At 41.4% G+C, this 21,848-nt stretch overlaps 2 protein-coding genes across 6 annotated transcripts in view; both read left to right on the top strand.

Annotated features, from left to right (window-relative positions):
* Positions 1-17,389, top strand: part of LOC121870365 (zinc finger MIZ domain-containing protein 1-like) — an 89,087-nt gene extending 71,698 nt beyond the window's left edge. For 4 of the 5 annotated variants that reach the window (XM_042372163.1, XM_042372161.1, XM_042372162.1 and 1 more), the window contains 12 exons: positions 4,541-4,750; positions 5,061-5,231; positions 6,505-7,139; positions 8,183-8,358; positions 10,094-10,229; positions 10,483-10,693; positions 10,832-11,166; positions 11,344-11,630; positions 11,864-12,243; positions 12,621-12,732; positions 14,506-14,693; positions 15,361-17,389. In XM_042372163.1, coding sequence (XP_042228097.1) covers positions 4,541-4,750; positions 5,061-5,231; positions 6,505-7,139; positions 8,183-8,358; positions 10,094-10,229; positions 10,483-10,693; positions 10,832-11,166; positions 11,344-11,630; positions 11,864-12,243; positions 12,621-12,732; positions 14,506-14,693; positions 15,361-15,546 — 3,027 coding nt within the window. In that variant the 3' untranslated portion in view covers positions 15,547-17,389. The remainder of the gene's footprint in view (positions 1-4,540; positions 4,751-5,060; positions 5,232-6,504; positions 7,140-8,182; positions 8,359-10,093; positions 10,230-10,482; positions 10,694-10,831; positions 11,167-11,343; positions 11,631-11,863; positions 12,244-12,620; positions 12,733-14,505; positions 14,694-15,360) is intronic. The other variant, XM_042372160.1, reaches the window with a different exon arrangement.
* Positions 17,390-20,520: 3,131 nt separating this feature from the next.
* LOC121870322 (basic proline-rich protein-like) lies at positions 20,521-21,033 on the top strand. Its single transcript, XM_042372105.1, has one exon. The coding sequence runs from the start codon at positions 20,521-20,523 to the stop codon at positions 21,031-21,033; it is 513 nt and encodes a 170-aa protein (XP_042228039.1).
* The last annotated feature ends 815 nt before the right edge of the window (positions 21,034-21,848 follow it).

The following is a 21,848-nucleotide window of genomic DNA, read 5'->3' as shown; positions in this document are numbered from 1 at the left end:
AGGAGATTATAACGTTGACCGATTAATTATAACATGCCCTTCTAAGGAATAACAAAATTTGTTTCATCATCAGAATAATATGTCGACTGTATTCATTGTAAAAAATATCACAAATATCGTTAATATATCTGAAATAACAGTTTGCACCTAACTTATTATTTATGCATTATTTGCAGTCATTCTCCAGTTTAAAAAATCATGTGTTGTACATTTTTCACTCAATCTAAAACGCGCATCAAATTCTCCGCCTCGGGAAAATGAAAAATAAAAATGTTTAGAGGTGCAGTTAATTTCATAGACTTGGGTACGGGAATTCTGACGAGGCAAAACGGTCACAGTTTATCCTGCCTTATATATTTACTCTTTTGGCACAAGAATATTATTATATTGCAACAAATGAAGCAGGTAAGTGAGAGGGAAAGTTGATATATTAAGAAATTGGAGCGTCTATGATGTTATTAGAGACGGCAAGGCGAAGGTAAAAGAACGTTTGTTATCGCGCGTCTGGCAGCCAAAGTATTTAATTGCGGAACCCTCTGTTGCTGTAATTAGGGCTACGCTAATTTCTGCATAATTAATTACATGGTCTAGCAGTGAGCTTAATAATACGCTTCGGCTAGCTGCTATGCTAGTCTAATAGTATTGATAGCCTCGCAATAGCTGTCCATAAGACTGTGGGGGGAGTGAATCAATATCTTGCCGTCCACTATTGGAATCGGAATCTCTGGCCTCTATTGTCCGTGCATCTTTTATATCATCTATGAATTATTGACCCGTTTATTACTACTTGGTGAAAAGTAAAGTCTTGCAAGTAATTCACTTGTCGCGCTTTGATTATTAGAGCCGTCGTAACACGACCCCCTGACGGAGACATGATGATCCTCCCCATACTGGCCAGATATTTGTAAATAATATTGATTATGTGTTAAAGGAATATCCTTCCTTCCTTAGGCTTTAGTAAGCCCCTTTATAATATTTATACTGTATATACTTGTCACACTTGCCAGATGCTTCTGGTGTCATTGTACAGGGGTACCTAGTGACAGCACTAGGATCCCGCTTCCTCTATCAAGGAATAAACAATTGAAATTGAAATTGAATTGAGCCGTCGTAAAATACTGTAGGTTAATCAGTAATCAAAGCGAATTATATGAACTGTATAGTCATGTGATATACAGGTATAGTTAATTTAATGTAATTTCGTGAAGATAATTTCGCGAAGAATTATTAGCGAGGGCTCCCAGAGATGCGACAAAATCATTACTATAGGTAATGTTTATTGACTGAAATATTAAAGTTACACAAACATTGTTATGAGTAGTGGCAACTATTACTCTAGCTAACAGAATTATTATTATTATTGTTATTATTATTATTATTATTATTATTATTATTATTATTATTATTATTATTATTATTACGGGAAAAGCCATTTGCTTCGTTCTTCAAAAAAAAATGTTAAAAAAAAAACCTGTTAGAGTAAAAGAGAGCACCAACACGTAGGTAATTCAGGGATGGACGGCTGTAATAATAATATTCAGAAGTAAAAGGGTGTTGAATTACAAGCGGCGCGTGGAAACTTGAGAGAGGGAGAATACCTAAAACGTAAGTAATTTGCCAAGTTCTCCCCAGAAAGCTTTTCTTGTGCTCTCGGTGAAATGTACCTATTTGTTGTGGGTGGCTAGTTCCAATATGTTCTCCGTTGAAAATTAGCCTTGATCTAAGTTGGAAGTTAGTTTGTTCTCTGCTGAAAATTTTTGTTCGTTGCTGTAAATTGACGTCTCCTACGTAACATTAACGCGTTGTGCTGAAAAATCATTATTATCTACTAAAAATCAATGTGTTCTCTGCTGAAAGTTTCCTTGTGTTCTCGGCGGAAAACACAAGGAAACGGTGATACGAGTGTAGGAAGGTTGGCTGGTGTGGGGAAATTTCAAGTTGAGCGGCAGGGAGATTTCTCTCTCTTGTTTCTCCCAGACTGAAGTTATGTTGCCTCTTGCATACACGGCATCATTTTAGCTTAGTTATTGTGGCTCCAAGGAGGACGGAGAAGAGGAGGAAGGTTGTTTTTACTTTTGTTGATTGTGAGAGCCAAGTTTTCTGGTATATTTTTTCATGTTTTACTTTTGTTAAATGTGTGAATCATTTTTATGTTTTTTTGTACCCATTTTACATTTTGATTGTGTGAGCCAAGTTTCCCTTTGTTATGTTGTGCTTGTGTAAAAAATATTTTATATTGGCCTTCTGTGTCCGTTAAGATAATATATGCAGGGAAAATAAATCCATCTATCTTTCTATAAAATTTACGTTATATGATAAACATAATTGTAGAAATTTCGTAATAAAACGCGGACCTGATGCAGTGCTTCTGTGAATGATATTACGGTGTATTTGATATATGAATGATTTATTTTAGTCAGCCCTTCCTGCGTTGTGTAATTAAAATCGTTAATGAGTTTCAGAATTTTTATTTTTTACGACTGATAACTTAAGTATTATTTTGTGCTGATAGGAACCAATCAAGAGGGATTTTTTTCCTCTCGAAATGCATTTTTGTGTTTCGTTGTAATTTTTTTATTGCGTATATTCGCCTATTAGAGTAAATAAAAAAAAAATAAAAAATTTTTCTTCATATATTTGGAATACGATAAGGTGATTTTTTTACGTTTACACGGTAAATTGGTGAACTTTATTTAAAATAAGGTCTGATGATATTGAGCTTATTACTTTGATAAGTTCTCTCGATTAGCTTATTGCGTGAGGTTTGTCTACATTGTTTTAGGCATTAACTAACATTCCTTGCTAGGAACCTTCCTAATCCAAGGAGGTTAGACGCACTCCTCATGAATAAGATATCACTCCGACTGAGGACGCTAACCCACCTCCCTCACCCAGCAAGAAATGGTCACTCCGTCAAGAATGATTAAGGACGGAAACCCCCTGGCAGAGAGAACATTCCCCAATTTTACCCCCAAAATGTTGCATGTTAGTTTCTGGAAAGAGGAAAGTTTGAAGACGCGTTGGGTATTGAGAGCATTCGATGATTGGCCATATTGCCCGAGGTGCTAAAGGGGAGAATGGCTCGCGTTGTTCCCCGCCGACCGCCTCTCTGCCTCCCGGGCCAGGATGAAATAAGAGGGCGCGCTTATTGGACCAATTTCTGCCCTAAGATACTCCGCCGCGCGCTCATCACGGGGAAAGTCAGATTTAACTAGGATGAAAGAAAGGGGGAGCTTATTCATTCTCCTTGTGATGGGGGTCGCGTCCTTCTTTCCCACACTTCCTTTGACTCGAGATTAGTTTTAAAAAAAAACTTTGATTTATATAAGAATTATACCGTCTCATTCTCTTAATTATAAACTTATTACAAATGAGATCGGTGAAATTTTCGCTTTTCCGTTAAAAATATTGATCAATAACTAGAAGAAAAGACGTGATTCTACAAAATAAGGATTACGAAACAACAGAACCGATTATAAAAAAATGGAAAGTGAAAATATACCTCTGAAGTCGATGATACACTATTTACAGTAGTTATTTCTCCAAGGCGCGCGCGCGCGTGCGTGCGTGTGTGTGTGTGTGTGTGTGTGTGTGTGTGTGTGTGTGTGTGTGTGTGTGTGTGTGTGTGTGTGTGTGTGTCCTCGACCCCCAACAGTGGCTGTGGTGTATCGGCAGCAGAGTCAATAAAACGTCCAGGACCAACGATTCGTGGAGGTCTCAGGTAGTGAAGCGCGCCGAGTGGAGGCCGTAGAATTACTGTAGTCTCCCTCCCTCATGGCTCCCGGTAGGTCAGCAGTCAATTGCCGCGTTCAGGGGGAGAGGGGCCTTTTTTTTTTTTAACTAGATATATCTTTAAGTTTTGAATTGCTGATGACCAGAGTATGGGCTTAAAGACTTGTTTAAGCGCAGTTCATTATAACATCAACACCAGGTGCGCTCTTGGTAATTTGCAAAAGTTCATGTCTATTGTGTGGACCTACTTGAAATGCTGGCTTAAAGACCTTATTTGAAAATACTCTTACAGATCTTATCCTAACTTTAAGAACTTTTATTCAGAATGGATCAAGTTCACACTGTCGTGAGTCTCGTGCCATCTTTTAAACATGCATGTTTCAAATCTTTACACATGTAAACATTGCAAAGACATTAAGTTGTTAACAAATGGCTGTTATCTTTAATCCATATGGTCACCGAATATATTTCCATATATTCGGTTTAACACAATTTTTTTTTTGTATAATATGAAGGTTTGTTAACCGACGAGGCCCGAGATCATTAAATTCGTCAAACTTAATGTGCTGTACTGTATTTAAGGTCAGAACCTGATGTTGAAATGAATTGGGGGGTTGTATTTTATTGGATTTAAAGAGAGAAATACTGACAAACAACTATAAAGCATTATGCGATTTGGAGATTAGTCTGAGATACCTGAGTGAAAAACTGGGAAGAAGAATTGGACACAACGAGGCGAGCCCTGAGCATGACTTCCAGTTGTCCTTTAACACCTACAGTATGTTGACTATCTTGTCCTCCCTTACAGATGGCGAACATCAATGCAGGATTCTCGGGTCCAGGGTTCTCCATGCAACGGCCGTCCACGCCCAACATGAACATGAACAATCCTATGAATGGCATGAATAACATGATGAACAACATGATCAACAACATGGGAGGCAACATGATGAACAACGTACCCATGAACAACATGCAGAGTATGGGTCCTAGCATGGGCAAGTGTATGAACATGCAGGTGAGTTGCACCATTGCCATGGCAGTATTGTTTATCTGCAAGAATTAGACCTTTAATCAATATAAGTATTTTTACATGTATACTGTATACATATTTTATAAGTGTGCCCTTTTCTAGCTTCCCCTTTCCATCACCCCATCTCCTTCCCACCATGTACCCTCCTTTAGCTTCCCATTTCCACCACCCCATCTCCTTCCCACCCACCATGTACCCTCCTTTAGCTTCCCATTTCCACCACCCCATCTCCTCCCCATAATCCATCCCCTCACCACCACCATAGCCTCATCTTACCTCTGACCTCACCCCACAGCAACAGCAGCAAATGATGTACCAGCGAGGTATGGGCCCAGGCAGTGGCCCTGGCGGGGGGCGCACTGGGCCATACCCCAACGCGGCTATGTTCATGGCCCAGAAACGAGCGGCGGCCCAAGGCCAGTACTCTCAGCCTCCCATGAGCCAGATGGGTCAGATGAACCCCCAGGTATGTGCCAGCACCTAGATAGTCGTATGTTCCAGGACCTGCTTCACTTGAATAGTATGTTCTCTTAGTACATCATCAGGTTTATAAAAGTATCCCCTTTACATAGCATGACATAATTATAAATTAAGATTCCTTTAGTAATTATGTCCATGAATTTTCCATAATCAGATGTATATACATTTAGTAGTTGCTGTCCTCTCATGAACTGTTTTTTTTTCTTTAAAGAATGAGGAATTTCTATACAATTAAATGATTTCTACTGAAAACTTTATTAGCTGAAATGCTTTCACAGTTGTTAGTACAGTAATTATGCCAGAGAGTCTACAGTACAATACAACACTGGTAAAAGGTTTCATTTGCATATCGAGACATTATAGACATGGAATTTTTCTTAACTGAATTGTCACAAATTTGGAGCCCCTAGTATTTGGACCTTGACAGCAAATTGTTTCAAATAGAAAATGTGTCTCCTTCCCTTAAACACTTTCAAATATTTGAACCCTCAGGACAATTACCTGTACAGTACGTCTAAAATAATCTACACTTAAATACTGCCATGCAGTACCTGTATATGCTTCTCAAGTATATTTAGATTCCTAGAGCAAATACAGTACTGTACTTCTGAAATGTTTGGATTCCCCAAAACAAATGAAGTATTGCATTGTGCTGTACATTACTTATGATATACATGTACTGCACACTATTGTAATTTTTTGTCTATACCATAAAAGCTTCCTTCTTGAGTAAAAATCAGCTGACACTCATCCTTCTCACTCCATTACTGCAATGAATTATTGCAATTTTCTCCCTATAAATTGTATGAACCATTTGATGGTTAGTTTGAGATGACTTATAAGGTTAATTTATAAGAAATTATTGTAATGTTATGTACAATATATTGTAGCTTAATACACTGCATTGTAGACTCTTTTAGTAACTTCCAAAGATGTATAATGAGCAACTTGGCAGTGTAGTTTTTTCTGTTCAAGATTATTAAAAGTAAGTTGACTCTACTGTTGTAATGTCAGTAGTTTTTTAAAGGTTGCATTGGGTATTTTACATCTAATATCTAGTTTATTTTCGTTATTCTCATCCAAAGACATTGATATACATTCCTATGTAAGTCTAATATTTATAATGTGTTCCAAAAATATTAATATCTTTTTGGGCTTTAATTTTTTTTAAGTTAAATAGGATTTATTATATTTAATTGTTTTGTTTTCATTGTGATTGTTTATATCTCAAGGTATTAATACGCTAATGTTTTCCACAGATGGGTCTAGCAGGTATCCGTGGTGGTACAGGATACCCAGTACAACAGCCCTTGCCTTCCCAGTTTCCGCCAGGTCAGGGTATGCGGCCAAACATGCGGCCAGGTGGGCCCTGTGTTCCTGGTGGTCCACCCTTCAACCAGGGCCAGTTTTATAATCAGCAGTACAACAACTTACAGTACAACGAGATGGGCCCAATGGGTCCCATGAACGGCATGAATATGAACGGAATGAACAGTATGAATGGAATGAACAGTATGTCCGGCAGCATGGGCAGTGGGATGAACACTATGACCCAGATGTCTATGTCCATGTCAATGCCCACAATGAGCTCGACCAGCATGCCTCCAGGTGGCAGCAGTGCTATGAACTCCGCCATGAGTTCAGGGATGAACAATATGAATACTGGCATGAGCAGTATGAATAGTGCAGGGATGAATACTTTGAACAATACAGGAATGACTAATATGAACAGTGGTATGAATAGTGTGATGAACAGTGGTATGACAGGCACCATGCCAAGTGCCATGACTATGACCAGTCAAAACACCAATGCTGTCAGCAACATGAACTCTGGAATGAGTAACATGAACTCTGGGATGAGTAGTATGAACTCTGGGATGAACACTATGTCAAGGTAAGACAACTATCTTCAAGATACTGCTTTGTTATCTCACTGTCAAGTGTTTGGCTAACTGTTCAAAATTAAGGGAGATTCTTTGGTGACAGCACCTTGAAAGCAGCTGAGGTCGTATACAATTGAGAAGTGACTTGATGAAATAAGAAAGGAAATTGTTCCTAGTGGAATGAAGGGATAAATGGCATTTAAGAACAAGGCCATATACTGTATGTGATTAAATCTGTAGAAGATTGTATCAGAGAAAATTTGATACAGGAAGATTTTTTTTATTTAAAGAAAAAATATTATAGATAGGAAATATGTGTTTTGTGCCTAGTGTCCCCCAGTAATGACAGTAGAAAGTATAACTTCATATCTGTCTGTCCATCTTTTAATATTATTTCCCTGATTCATAAGTTTTGATAAATACAATACAGTGATATCTCCGTTAGCCGGAACAGTTAGTGCAGAGCACTTCCAGGAATGAGAGATTTCTGGGTAATGAGACAACGCTCTCAAAGCCGGAAAGAAATCCCTCATCCTTGGAATTTTCTGGAATTTTCCGAATAACGGAAAAAATGTTCTCGGAAGTTCCAGAAATTGCCCATTACATCATTTCTTGAATCCAAAAAGATATCCCCCATCCTAGGAATTTTCCGGTTACCAGAAAATTTTTCTCAGAATTTCCAGAAAACGCACCTGATTTTCATCTTTCAAACCCAGGTATCGGGGAAATTTTCTTGGATTTTTCCAGAAAATGTGCCCTTCGAAAAATCGTTCTCAAAGTTGGAATTTTCTGGAAAATTCCGGCTTTGGGAACGATTTTCCAAGAAAATTTAAATTCCAGCTGTTGGAGAGTTCCGGGTTTGAGGGATTCCGGCTAATGGAGATATTACTTATACTAAAATGGTCCTTATGCTTATTGACAGGAATAACCATAAAGTGTATTAATTTTCCCTTTAGCTACTCATCTTGGCTAGAATATATAATGAAAATTATATTCTGTATACAGTATATTATACTTTATATACTGTACTAATTTGGTCCTTATACCTTGACAGGAGCATGAGTACAGCACCAGGTTCTGCAAATGTAGGGAATGTGGGTGGGAGCTATCAGCATTCGCCGATTCCTGGCAACCCCACTCCCCCCCTCACACCATATATGAGCCCACCATATGCCAATCAAGGGGATGTTAAACCTGACTTGTCAGAGTTAAAACCTTTAATGCTTCAAAGTAAGTTTATCCATCAGATTTTATTTTGTCCGTCTTATCTTAATTATAGGTTATTTATCTGGGGAAAACACTTACTGTATATAATTATACCAAGAACATTTTTCACCAACCATTTAATGTACAGTCATCCAACGATTTGATGTCACGGTTTTCAGTATGATTAGTTCAAACAGCCGTATCTGGCACCTACATTTTAAGGGTGGTACAGCGACCAAGTCTGATTTTACTGGCATTACCAGATCCTCCGTGATTCATTACCAAATTGAGTGTTTCTTAACCCAGTTTTTTAAGATACAATAAAACATTTTTTATGTTAAGAAAAACAGCAAATAGCCTGATAACTTACCTTTATATAAATGAAGTGTAAATATAGTTGTTTAGACTGAATCGGTAATCCTTGTAATTCAGTCATACCTGGCAACAAAATCATCACTGCCCTCCTCCAAGTCTAACCCTTATGATCATATATGTTAACTGAATCTTTTCAGTTCTAATACAATACCAAGTCATTTTCATTTAATACCAAATGGATATTTCCTTACTAAATTTGCATGAATTTGGTAATGAAAAATACCAGTGTGGGTAGGGACCCTTGGAGTTGGAGTGACCAGGAGCCGCTGGGTGAAGTTGTAGGATGAGGGCAAAAAATTGGCTGCCTAACCTTCTGTAGAATCCCCTCATAGTTTTAGAGGTAAAAGGCTTTCAGAAGGGTAATAAAAGAGCTATACCTTGTATACCATTTCCATCCTGAAAGAAGTACTGTAGGTGCGTGCAGAAAATAAAGGATAGCCAGTCCGAGATGATATAGCAACACAAGTCAATAAACCACTTACTTCTAGGTGTAGAATATTCTGCAGATGGCTTATTTCCTTGTATAGAAGTTGTTTTACTTTAAGAACAATATGAAAGGTTGCTATAAAATTTAGCCAAGTTTTACTTTTTTCCTATAATGTCTTATGCAGTGTATTTTATTCTTAGGTGCCAAATAATACAGTCCTTCAGAGTAGAAATGATAATTAATATTCTTATAAATACTAGGGGAAAAGGTAACAAAAAATGATTATTTAAGCATGTAGCTTATCTAAAGCTCAGTCTTCTTTTCTTTTGAATGTTTCCCACCTTACATCATCATCCATATAGGCAGTGAATTCATATTTTTTATTTGATACTCATTTTAGCTTAACATAGTTAATGTATACCTTATCATTTTGATGTCCAATTTTAACTCTGTAAATTATTCCTGAATGTCCCTGAATGATAATCTCATGTCATATTGTTTTGTTTCAAAATATACTAAAATTGTAAATACAGTGTACATGATTTTCTCTTACAATATTCTTATGAAAACCTGTTACTTTTAAAACCTGTTACTATTTCACAAAATTGCATTCCACCTCAAAAAAATAAAAGCAAAAATAAAGCGAGTCTTGTAGCTGTCATATACCACTTTCTGATTTAAATTTTCTGGAAACTGTGACACCACATCATTGGATGAATGTCCCTCACATGTTAAAAGTACAATAGCGCTTGTTTTGTGAGTTTATTCCATCAAGTTAACTCCAATTCCAGTTAATTGGAATATTTTATATGCACCAAGTTCCTTAGCCTTCTTAAATCAGCCCAAGTTATAACTTAGCCATTTCCAATCAAACTATGTCTTAACATTGCAGTTTGAAAAAACCTTTGAGACTTTTGCTGTACAGTATATTGATTGTACACTGTTGTTATTTAACAGAAGATGATGAACTACGGCTCACCTTTCCTGTTCGAGATGGGATTGTTCTACAGCCTTTCAGATTGGAGCATAACTTAGCCGTTTCCAATCATGTCTTCCACCTCAAACCCACTGTGTATCAAACCCTAATGTTCAGGTATGATGTTTGCCATTGAATTATTGCCTTTTAGATTTCACACTCATATAGTACAGTATTGTCTTTTTGATGGGAGGCCCTATAATTATAAATAAAAGAAAATTGTTGATATTGTTGTTATAATTTCAGTAATGTTCATATTGACATGTTTGTTTGGAAAAGATGTCGTCAGTGGCAACAAGAAATCAGTTTGCAGGTTTAATGATTTATTTAGGAATATATACTAAAATAGTTCTGTGGTTACTTTCTGCAGATCAGATTTAGAGCTGCAGTTAAAATGTTTCCATCATGAAGACCGACAAATGAACACAAATTGGCCAGCCAGTGTTCAGGTTTCCGTCAATGCTACTCCTCTCAGTATCGACCGTGGAGAACAGAAAACTTCACACAAACCACTATATATTAAAGCTGTGTGTCAGCCAGGAAGAAACACCATCCAAATTACCGTCACTGCTTGTTGCTGTGTAAGTAATGTTTTTCAAAATTGCTGTAGTTTATTTTATGTCATGTAAAATTATGACAGGCATGCATTCCCCACATGCTTTGTATAATTAGGTAAGATATGATTCACAGAGTAATATTAATATAATATCTCTTTCCAGTCTCATCTCTTCGTACTTCAGTTAGTACACAGACCAAGTGTTAGGTCTGTCTTGCAAGGGTTGTTACGGAAGAGAATGTTACCTGCTGAACACTGTGTTACTAAAATCAAGCGAAACTTTAATTCTGTTGCTGCCTCAAGTGGTTCTTTAAATAGCTCAGAAGGTGATGGTGTGGAACAAACTGCTATCAAGATATCCCTCAAGTGTCCCATCACATTCAAGCGAATAACATTGCCTGCCAGAGGCCATGACTGCAAGCATATACAGTGTTTTGATCTTGAGTCATACCTTCAGATGAACTGTGAAAGAGGGTCATGGCGATGTCCAGTTTGCAAGTACGTCTTAATTGATCAACTTGTTACTTGTAATTGTAAAATATTTACTATTCAGAGTAATAATTTTTGCTTTGCTGTTTAAAATTAATATGTCTTTAATATTTATATATTGTAATAAATTTGATTCTGATAAATTGAAGAAACAAGAACCTAACAGAACACCTGTCTTTCTTGCAGCAAAACAGCTTACTTGGAAGGACTAGAAGTTGACCAGTACATATGGGGAATTATAACTACCCTAGCTAACTCTCCTGTGGATGAAGTAACCATGGATTCTTCGGCATCTTGGAAAGCAATGAACTCGTCAGGTATGCCAGGCACTCCTGGGGTGAAAGATGAGGATTCCGACACATGCATGAAGCGATGGAACAAGGCCATGTCTCCAGGCAGCATGACCCTACCAACCATGAGCAACATTGACATGGGGCAGTCCATGAGCCCTTATGTTCCACCTGATATGAATAGTAAGTCTGAGAATTAGCACTTCTCTTAAGAGGTAACAAGTATATTATACAAAAAAATTATGATCTAGAAAATCTATTTTGTGAAATGAATACTGATTAATAAGTATGTATGTTTGAATACCCTTTTTATGTTACTGTCATATTCTGTACTGGTTTTCAGTCTCAGAAATATAGTTTAAAATTTATGCACTTGATTTGGATGTATGGGTGTAATGATAACTATTCTTTTGCAGGCATCAACAATGGCTCTATGATGAACATGATGAACATGGGTAATAATAGTAGTAGTGGTTCTGGTATGTCCAGATCCACTTCCCAATTTGACTTGAGTTCACCAGACTTTACGAGAGGGGGAGGACCTCTCTCTCAGCTCAGTGAATCTGTCAGCAAAATGGATCCTCTGGGTGCCATGGAAAAGTCTGTCAAGGACCAAATGGTCCCTCAAATGGGGCCACCTCCACCATCCACCTCCACCACTACCTCCAACTGTACTCTTACTGCCCCAACCACAGGTTCCACCTCCACCACCACCTCTGTGTCCTCCTCACAGCCACTGTGCACTACCACCACTGCCACAACAACATCCACTACCCCAGCATCAACCACAACACAGGTAGGTCCTTATAGAGCATGACTTAAAATTTTAATTGTTCACTAGCATTCACATGAAGTTAGCTTAAAAATATTTTCTTAAAAACTTATGACTACACCAGTAAAATAAACATCTTGATCAAGTACAGTACTGTACAGTATAATACAGTACAGTACAGTACAGTACAGTACAGTACAGTACAGTACTGTACAATATAGTACAGTATATACTTTTCAAATTCACTCTGTAATTTTTTGTTTTTTATTAATTTTTTTTCATTAAAGCCTGTCAAAAAATAAAAGACTGCAGTGCATAGTAATATGCAACAAAGATGGGCAAACAAAAATAAAAAATTATCCTACAATCTAATTCAATCAATGAATTATTCTATTCCACAGCCGAGTGTGAGCAGTGGGCCTGGCATGCCCCACACCCCACACACTCCTCACACCCCTCACACTCCACATACTCCTGGTGGGGTGGGAGGTCCCCCTAGTGTCCCATCTGCAGGTAAGCTTGTATGGAGATTTATTCATCTGAAAGTATGAAGCTATGAAGTGATCTACTGTATAGACTTCTGAAAATAGATGTTGAATAGTTTAGTTAATTTGGAAGTCGTCTTAATCCCTTTCTATACTTTCAAGTATGATCATAATACTGTATGTGTATGGATGTTTCATGTATAACAGAAGAAGATGGCTAAGAACCAAGCTTTCACTGGTAACACCCATAGATATGCATATTGAAATACTCACTGAAACAGGAATTTGTGTGTTCAGGAAGGCCTGAGGAAAAAAAAAATTGAATTTGGGTTTTAGGCACAAAGTACTGTACAATAAACTTTTCCATCAGGCCCTAATATTTCTAATTCTATAACCTTGTCAAAGCCAAAGAATGTGAATGGAGGAATCATCCTGTAATCCTGTTTTTTAGAGAATCCTACAGTTGTGCACCTCTTGTTGCTGTTCATGCCTTGTCCATTGGTTAATCTTCATATCAGTCCCCACTTGCCATGGGGGCATGATGGACCACAGCTCCTATTCTTGGTATGCATAGTCCTAAGAACTGCTCAACAGAGGGCATCAGCTGGAAAGATAGTTAAGAAAATTAAAATCCTGTCAACAATAATGCATCATAGCTCACCATTCCTCAGGTCTTAAAGAGCACCTAAATTTTACCATTTTACTGTACTGTTTCAATGTATACATTATTTTTATAGTAAACAATATTGCAGAGCAGATTTTCACCATTAACAATAATTGTACCCTTACATTCTGTTGCCATAACCCCATTAATAGACTTTAATCTGTATTACATTAGTGACTTCCTTCAAACTATACCCCAGTGCTGTCATGTGGTTATTCTTTTCTCGTAGTAGCTTGTTATTCTTGGATTAGTATTGTTTATTCATCTCTGCTGCTTCAGTTTTTTCTAAGTGTGAAATGATGGCTACAGTATGGAGCACTGTCCAGATGTGTGTGGATCTCTGTCTAACATGTTTGTCTGTCTATATTCATATAACTTGTAAACATAACAAGAAATGTTTTTACATTCAATTTGGATATAGGAAAGACTTCTGATGAGTAGTTTGTTACTATTTATAGCCTTTCATAAGTTAACAGAATATTGAAAATACTATTGTCATTCTGAGACAAAAACAATTGTTTTAGTACTTGTGTAAGTAGGGTAAATAAGAAATAACCATAAAGATTTCTTCCTTGCTCCACACATAAGTTTTTTTTTTTTTTACGGGGATTAGCCCACCCGAACACAGGTCACTGACCCACATCAGGGCCTGGGGGGCGAAAATATAATAATGATAATAATATTTAATAATAATTAATAAAAATAGATAAAAATTATAACCAAAAAATAAAAATACTACTAATAATAACCGTAAAAAAATACTGTACACAAATGAAAAAATAAATCAAGAGTGAGAAACGATATATAGCATGTTGTGTTGTCAATAGTAAGAGAAACAATTGGAACCCTGCAATTGTGTGTAAATGACGCAGAAAGTCAGATCAGCAACCTGGGACGTGGTCAAAATTTTTGTGATGCCATATGGCAGCAGCGTCTACCATAGACAAATTATGCTTCCAATAACCTCCCAGGTGGTAGTTCCTCCCTGTTTGATAGCTGCCTACTACCTACTACCAGTAATTTTGATTCACTGAGACATTCAGATCCCTATGACTTATTCTTTGTTTCTTTTCTTTTTTTAACATCCCATTCCAGCTTTACATTTACCAACCTAATTGAATGTTACATTTATTACAGGTACTTGCACCAACACATGCAACAGTAGCAGCAGCAACAACAATAATAATAATAGTAGTAACAATAACAGCAGCAGCACAACCACCACGGAGACTCACAACACCTGTAACGAGATGAATGACCTTCCGACACTCAGCTTTGATCCCTTAGACGGTGATGGGTCAGGTCAAGATGGGTTGGATGTGAGTGTAAGTACAGTATTACTGTCATTAACTAGTATTAAATACAAAGATTTTTTCTTTACGAAGGATGAGAATCAACACCAAAAAAAAAGTTTGATAACCACAAACAGTTTGGAGGTGCTGTAATGCTGATTATTATTATTCCATTAAGTAAACAAATAGATTTATACTCCAGTGAATTTTATTTATTTAAAGAGTAGAGTTAGAGTTAATGATGCTTTATCATTTATAAGGAACTAAATGGAAATTAAACGGCAATTGTATAGAGACTTCAGTTTAATCATTTACATGAAGATGATGATCGTTATCTTTTGAAAATTGTTTATATCAAATATCAGTTTTGATGTAATTGGTTTCTCTTTAGCTCCACAGTTCATGACCTAATGTTTTGAGTATTTTTCAGTTGGATATATTTAGTGTACTGTACATTACATCTTGATGCAGTTAGAGCTAGAAAGTTTTGTTATTATGAAGAAAAAAAAGAGAAAAAAGATACACATGTTCCTTTTTTTTTTTACTAGAGAATTCATTTGTCTACAAGCATTGTATGCTCACACTGGCTACTTTTAGGAATTTCCATGTCTTATCGATGATCAGTCCTTAGTTTCACCAACATTCATTTCATTGCCACATAAGTACCATTATAATGCTAACAAAAAATATCTTCCAACAGGTGTTTAACAGTGGTGTGGATCCCATGGACCCTCTAGAGCTGTTATCCTACCTAGAACAACCAGACTACAACACTCCACCTTCTTCAGGTGCATCATCACAAGGTCAGGGTGCTGGCAACACACCTGCTGGTGCTGGTCTCTCTGCCGCTCCTGACACAGATGATATACTGGCACTGTTCGAGTAGACGAGTTTGAGTTGACTGTGGTGGAGTTGTGGAAAGAATTCAGGTGCTTGGATATTTGATTATCTGTGTTAGTGATTGTGTTGACTGACTTAGTCAAACATTGAAACAGTTGTGAATTTTGACATTAATAGACAGAAAATTTGAAGAACTGTGATACTCAAACTAGATTTGAGAGAAACTTTTGTGCATATGCAGACATCTCAGTGGACTTGTCCTTCACAGTCTTCATTCAAGAGAAAATTATGGGTAAACAAACATAAACGGTGAGACCAATGATACATGTTTGATGTGTTGTGTACGCACAAGTGTGACGATGCACATCCAGACAAGGAGCCACGTAACATGCAACAAGAATGTGCACTATGATGTGTAGGGAGGAAGAATGTTGCTCCAGTATGATTTTTTGTAGTCAGACCATAGTGATGCATATTCTGATGATATTTAGAAATGACCAGTGTGATGGTGCAAATCATTGTAATGACCACTTTGTCAAACATGGTTCTCTCATATTTGCAACACAGAACATATCCTCACACCAGGGTATGTCAGAGGAGAGGTTATATTCCAAAGTAGCAAAACAAGTTCTTTTCATGTTTAGCTCCAATGGACACCACCGTGAAGGTTATCCCAGTGAGTAGTTAGGTCGACAAGTTTCGTAGAATAATTATTGTGGCTATGCAATGATGTCCACAGTAGTGCTGTTTCAAAATCAATCATGACATCAAAATGACAATGTGCATAATATTGTCTTAATTAGGAACTTGCAATTTTAGTCCATGTTGGTTGTTCTGAGTTTTAGACCATAACAGTGACATGAAGAGAAGCATGTATCTCCGTAGGTCCCCAATCGCATGTAAATACAACTCTCGAAAGACCGAAATGAGAGGCTGAATCAGTCTGAATGAATGTCACAGCATTATTGCAAGATGTTTATTAAGTTGACATTATTCAGAAAATGGGGTGTGCATTTGTGCAACTGCGACTGAGTCCCAAGAAATTTCTCTGAGTGTTGTTGTGAATGAAGTGTGATATTTCTGGCTGCACAGGTTTATGGGTGGTTTATTGTCTAGACGAATTATTGCATTTATTTATAGGGTACTCCTGTGTGCCTGTCAGCCTAATTTGTGTAAATAGCTGTGTACAGAAAATGTCCTTTTATTTATCTCACTGGTCTCGCCCTTAGAGTCCTGCGCATTGTCTAAGCTTTAATCCCTTGCTCCGTCTTCACCAACATGACCTGTAGGATACACCATCACATACAGTACACTACTGCAATTATTGACTCCTTCCCACCACCTGAGCAAGACCAGACACTGGGGCTGGCTTGTTGCGGGATGGTGGAGTCAAAACCTCAACCTGGCTATTAAACCGACTTTGGTTTCAGAAGATTTCTCATATGTTACCTTTTGTGTCAGTCCGTTTTTTTGTACATCTCTGACACTTGAGTGCGTCTTAAATCCTCATTCAAACTGTGTTCCTATCTATGATTAAGAATATTTTTTGTTACTCACCAAGCATCTCATTTTCTTCTGAAACCAGAGCCAGCAGGCTTCATGCATACTCTGTTGACCGTCAAGTGTACTGAAGCTTAAATGAAATGTTTAATTTTTATGAAGATAGATTTATGCACTTATACAGAATCACTGAAAGTGTTTTTATGTACTGTGTACAAAGAAAAGTGGTTTAACATTGTGATCTCAAGATTGTCATTTTTAAAGTTATTTAGAGAAATTCATACAATGAATTTTTAAACTGTTAGTGACTGTCAAAGAGTTTGTGTAAGCCATCACTTCTCATGTAAACTGTACCAGAGAACTTAAAAGATAGTTTCTAACTCAGAAAACTTGTTTCATTTATGTGTAATCCTGCATAACTTAAGACTGTCATCTAGAGAAAGTGGCACTCAAACATGTACAAATAAATGGTTTCATGTGTATATATAATACAGTAACTTCTCGATTTAACGAACTAATTCGAGCATCCTTGTCCGTTAAATCAAAATTTCCGCTAAATCGACCTTTCCATTATATTTGCATGATTTACCGATATATTTCACTAAATTGAGCTTGATTCCATGGGTTTTGTTTACATTCCGCTCAGTCTGTGTCTTGCTGCCATGGCAGCTCTTGTAACTCTCCTCCCTTCTTGCCATATTTCACTGGATTTATTGTTATTATTATTGTTTTCTGATAATAGTGCTTAACCCATAAAAGGTCACATTATTATACAGGGGATCCCAGGGTAATGAACAGGTTCCTATCCTGAGGACGTTCTTAAGTTGGATTTGTACGTAAATCGGAACACATGCTATGTGCATACTGTACTTACATAACAATGTTTAAAATCCCACTATATCATAGCCTGAGTCCTTATATACATCTAAAATCACTTAATTTAAGACAAAAGGAGAAATAGAATGACAAAATGACAGTAAATGAAAGTAAAGAATAAGTCATCAGGTAAATATAATACAGTAAACCCTCAACTCAGCATTTGATAACTCGGCATGGATATGGTCTCGGAATGTATTAGTATAACTCTGGAAATGCTGAGATATATAACCCTGTAAAATTATCTGGAAAATCTTGGCATTTCTGGCCACCTACATCCCCTCCATACTCACACCCCTCCTCCATGCCCTCCATACCCACATACCTTCATGCCCTCCATGCCCACACCCTCCATCATACCCAAACCCCTCCTCCATACCCACACATACCTTCATGCCCTCCATACCCACACCCTCCATCATACCCAAACCCCTCCTCCATACCCACACATACCTTCATGCCCCCCATATCCACACCCTCCTTCATACCCACACCCCTCCTCCATGCCTTCTGTACCCACACCGCTCCCCCATGCCCTCCATACCCACACCCTCATTTTGCAAAATAACTGATTTTGCACAAAAAAAAATCCCGTTTTCTATGAAGAAATTTCCCATTTTTCTATGGGTATGGAGGAGGGGTGTGGGTAAGGAGGGCATGGAGGAGGTGTAGGCGTGGAGGGGTGTGGGTAAGAGAGCGTGGAGGAGGGTGTAATGGAGAAGGAGGGGTGTGGGTAAGGAGGTGTGGAGGAGGGGTGGGTAAGGAGGGCGTGGAGGAGGGGGGGGAGGGGTAGGCGGGAGGAAGGGAGAGCGTGGAGGAGGGGTGTGGGTAAGGAGAGCGTGGAGGAGTGGTGGGTGAGGGAGATGGAAGGGAGGGAGGGTGTGGGTATGGAGGAGCGTGGAGGAGGGGTGTGAGTATGGAGGCGTGGAGGAGGGGTGTGGGTAAGGAGGGCGTGGAGGAGGGGTGTGGGTAAGGAGGGCGTGGAGGGAGGGTGTGGGTATGGAGGTGTGGGTGAGGAGGGCGTGGAGGAGGGGTGTGTGGGTGGGAGAGCGTGGAGGGGTGGGGTGGAGGGCGTGGAGGAGGGGTGTGGGTATGGAGAGCTTGGAGGAGGGGGTGTGGGTAAGGAGAGCGTGGAGGAGGGTGTGGAGGAGGGGGTGTGGGTAAGGAGGCGTGGAGGAGGGTGTGGGTAAGGAGAGCGTGGAGGGTGTGGGGTAGGGAGGGCGGAGGAGGGGTGGGTAAGGAGGGCGGGAGGAGGGTGTGGGTAAGGAGAGCGTGGAGGAGGGGTGTGGGTAGGGAGAGCGTGGAGGAGGGGGTGGGGTAAGGAGAGCGTGGAGGGGGGTGAGGGAGAGGAGTGGAGGAGGGGTGTGGGTGAGGAGAGGTGTGAGTATGGAGAGCGTGGAGGAGGTGTGGGTAGAGCGTGGAGGAGGGGTGTGGGTATGAGGCGTGGAGGAGGGGTGGAGTGGAGAGAGAGGAGGAGCGTGAGGGAGGAGGAGGGTGTGGGTGGCGTGGAGGAGGGGTGTGGGTATGGAGGTGTGGAGGAGTGGAGGAGGGGTGGGTAGGGAGGGTGTGGGTGGAGAGGGGGTGTGGGTAAGGAGAGCGTGGATGGGTGTGGGTATGGAGGGCGTGGAGGAGGGGTGTGGGTAAGGAGAGCGTGGAGGGTGTGGGTATGGAGGGCGTGGAGGAGGGGTGTGGGTATGGAGAGCTTGGAGGAGGGGTGTGGGTAAGGCGAGGCGTGGAGGGAGGGGTGGGTATGGAGAGCGTGGAGGAGGTGTGGGTAAGGAGGCGTGGAGGAGGGTGTGAGTATGGAGAGCGTGGAGGAGGGTGTGGGTAAGGAGAGCGTGGAGGAGGGGTGTGGGTGAGGAGGGCGTGGAGGAGGGGTGTGAGTATGGGAGAGCGTGGAGGAGGAGTGTGGGTAGGGAGAGCGTGGAGGAGGGGTGTGGGTAAGGAGAGCGTGGAGGAGGGTGTGAGCATGGAGAGCGTGGAGGAGGGGTGTGGGTAAGGAGGGGTGGAGGAGGGTGGGTAAGGAGGGCGTGGAGGAGGGGTGTGGGTATGAGGGTGTGGTGAGGAGGGCGTGGAGGAGGGGTGGGTAAGGAGAGCGTGGGAGGGTGTGGGTATGGAGGGGCGTGGAGGAGGGGGGTGGGATGGGAGGCGTGGAGGAGGGGGTGGGGAGGAGCGTGGAGGAGGGGTGGGTAAGGAGGGTGGAGGAGGGTGGGGTAAGGAGGGTAAGGGAGGGAGGGTGTGGGTATGGAGGGCGTGGGGAGGGGGTGTGGGTAAGGAGAGCGTGGAGGAGGGGTGTGGGTATGGAGGCGTGGAGGAGGGGTGTGGGTATGGAGAGCGTGGAGGAGGGGTGTGGGTAAGGAGAGCGTGGAGGAGGGGTGTGGGTAAGGAGAGCGTGGAGGAGGGGTGTTGGTATGGAGGGCGTGGAGGAGGGGTGTGGGTGAGGAGGGCGTGGAGGAGGGTTTTGGCTATTGAGGGCGTGGAGAAAGGGGTGTAGGTATGGAGAAGGGTGTGGGTATTGAGGGAGTGGAGAATGGGTGTGGGTATTGAGGGCATGGATGAGGGGAGTGGGTATTGAAGTTGTGGAGGAGAGGGTATTGAGGGCGTGGAAGAGACGGTGGGGACCCTAGGGGCCCTCCTAACAGCGATGGCGCACCCAGGGAGCCTCCAAGGGGCGGTTGCGCCCTATAGGGTGTTCCCAGGGGTGGCGGTGCCCCCAGGGTCTCTCCCAAAGGCGGAGACGCCCCAAGGGGCCCTCCAAGGGACGACGGCACCACAAGGGCTCTCCAAGGGGCGGTGGCGAAACCAGGGGCCCTCTAAGCCTCCCTCCTTACGGGTGGCAGCACCCCAGGGAACCTCCCAGGGATGGCGGCACCCCAAGAGCCCTCCAAAGAGCGGTGGCGCTCCAAGGGGCGGTGGTGCCCCCGGGAGCGCTTTCGTGAGTGGTGGCGTCCCTAGGAGCCCTACCAAGGAGGTGGCTCCCCCAAAAGCCCTTTCATGGGCCCCGGCGCCGGCGCCCCCAGGGGCCATTACAGGGGCGGTGGCGCCGCCGTCAGGGGTTCTCCCAGGGGCGGGAGTGCCCCCAGGGACCCATCCAAGGGAGTCGGCTCAGGCGGCCAGTAGGGCCCTTCCAATGGCGTCGGCGCCCACATGGGCTTGATCGTGGTGTCGTACATATTACCTACGTCCAGCATTTCCTTACTTAACTATGATTGGGGGACAAAAATGTAATTCCAACAAATAACAGCCAATAGGAGAACAGAGCAGTCAGTCAGCACAACACCCCAACTTATGTTTTGCTGTTGGATATTTATTCTCCTTTACATTGTTCATGGTGCTAATATACTGGAAATGCGATAGGCGGTGTGTTTATTTAACGTCATATCTCCTCTCATTGTTCTAAATAGTGCAAGAAAAAACTCCCCCACGGGTCTTACAGGGACAGTGTCTCCTGGGTTCCTGCTATTTGCCCTACCGGGTTAAACGCCCCCAGGAGCCCTGCCAGGGGAGTCGGCGCTCTCAGGGGCCCACTCAGGGGTGTCGGGGCCAGCAAGTGGGGGGGGGGGAAGGTGAAACTTCCAGGAGCCCTCCCAAGGGTGGTGGAGGGGGCTGCCCAGGGGCAGTTGCGCCTTAGGTACCCTCCAAGGAACAGCAGTGTCCCAGGGGCCCTACCAAGGACATTGGATTCCGCAGGGCCCTCTTAAAGCGGTGGCGCCCCCCAAAACCCTCGTAGGGGCAGTGGCGTCCACAGGGGCAATCCAGGGGCCCTCCCAAGAGTAGTCATGCCTCCAGGGGCCCTCCAAGGGGGGATGGCGTCTCTAGGGACTCTCTCGTGGACAGCGTCGCCCCCAGGGTACCTCCCAGATGCGGTGGCATCCACAGTGGTCTTGCCAGGGGCAGTGACATCAACAAGGGCCCTGTCAGAGACGGTGCTGCCCCCAGAGGCCTTCTGAGATGCAGTGGCGCCAACAGGGA

Source organism: Homarus americanus, unplaced genomic scaffold (assembly GCF_018991925.1).
Source record: "Homarus americanus isolate GMGI-L3 unplaced genomic scaffold, GMGI_Hamer_2.0 scaffold40856, whole genome shotgun sequence".
Taxonomy (NCBI): Eukaryota; Metazoa; Arthropoda; class Malacostraca; order Decapoda; family Nephropidae; genus Homarus; species Homarus americanus.
This window is presented reverse-complemented; position numbering and strand designations above follow the sequence as displayed.

Bases quoted from the DNA above. Each gene is read 5' to 3' on its own strand.
- LOC121870322 (XM_042372105.1), top strand. From the start codon at position 20,521: ATGGCGCACCCAGGGAGCCTCCAAGGGGCGGTTGCGCCCTATAGGGTG.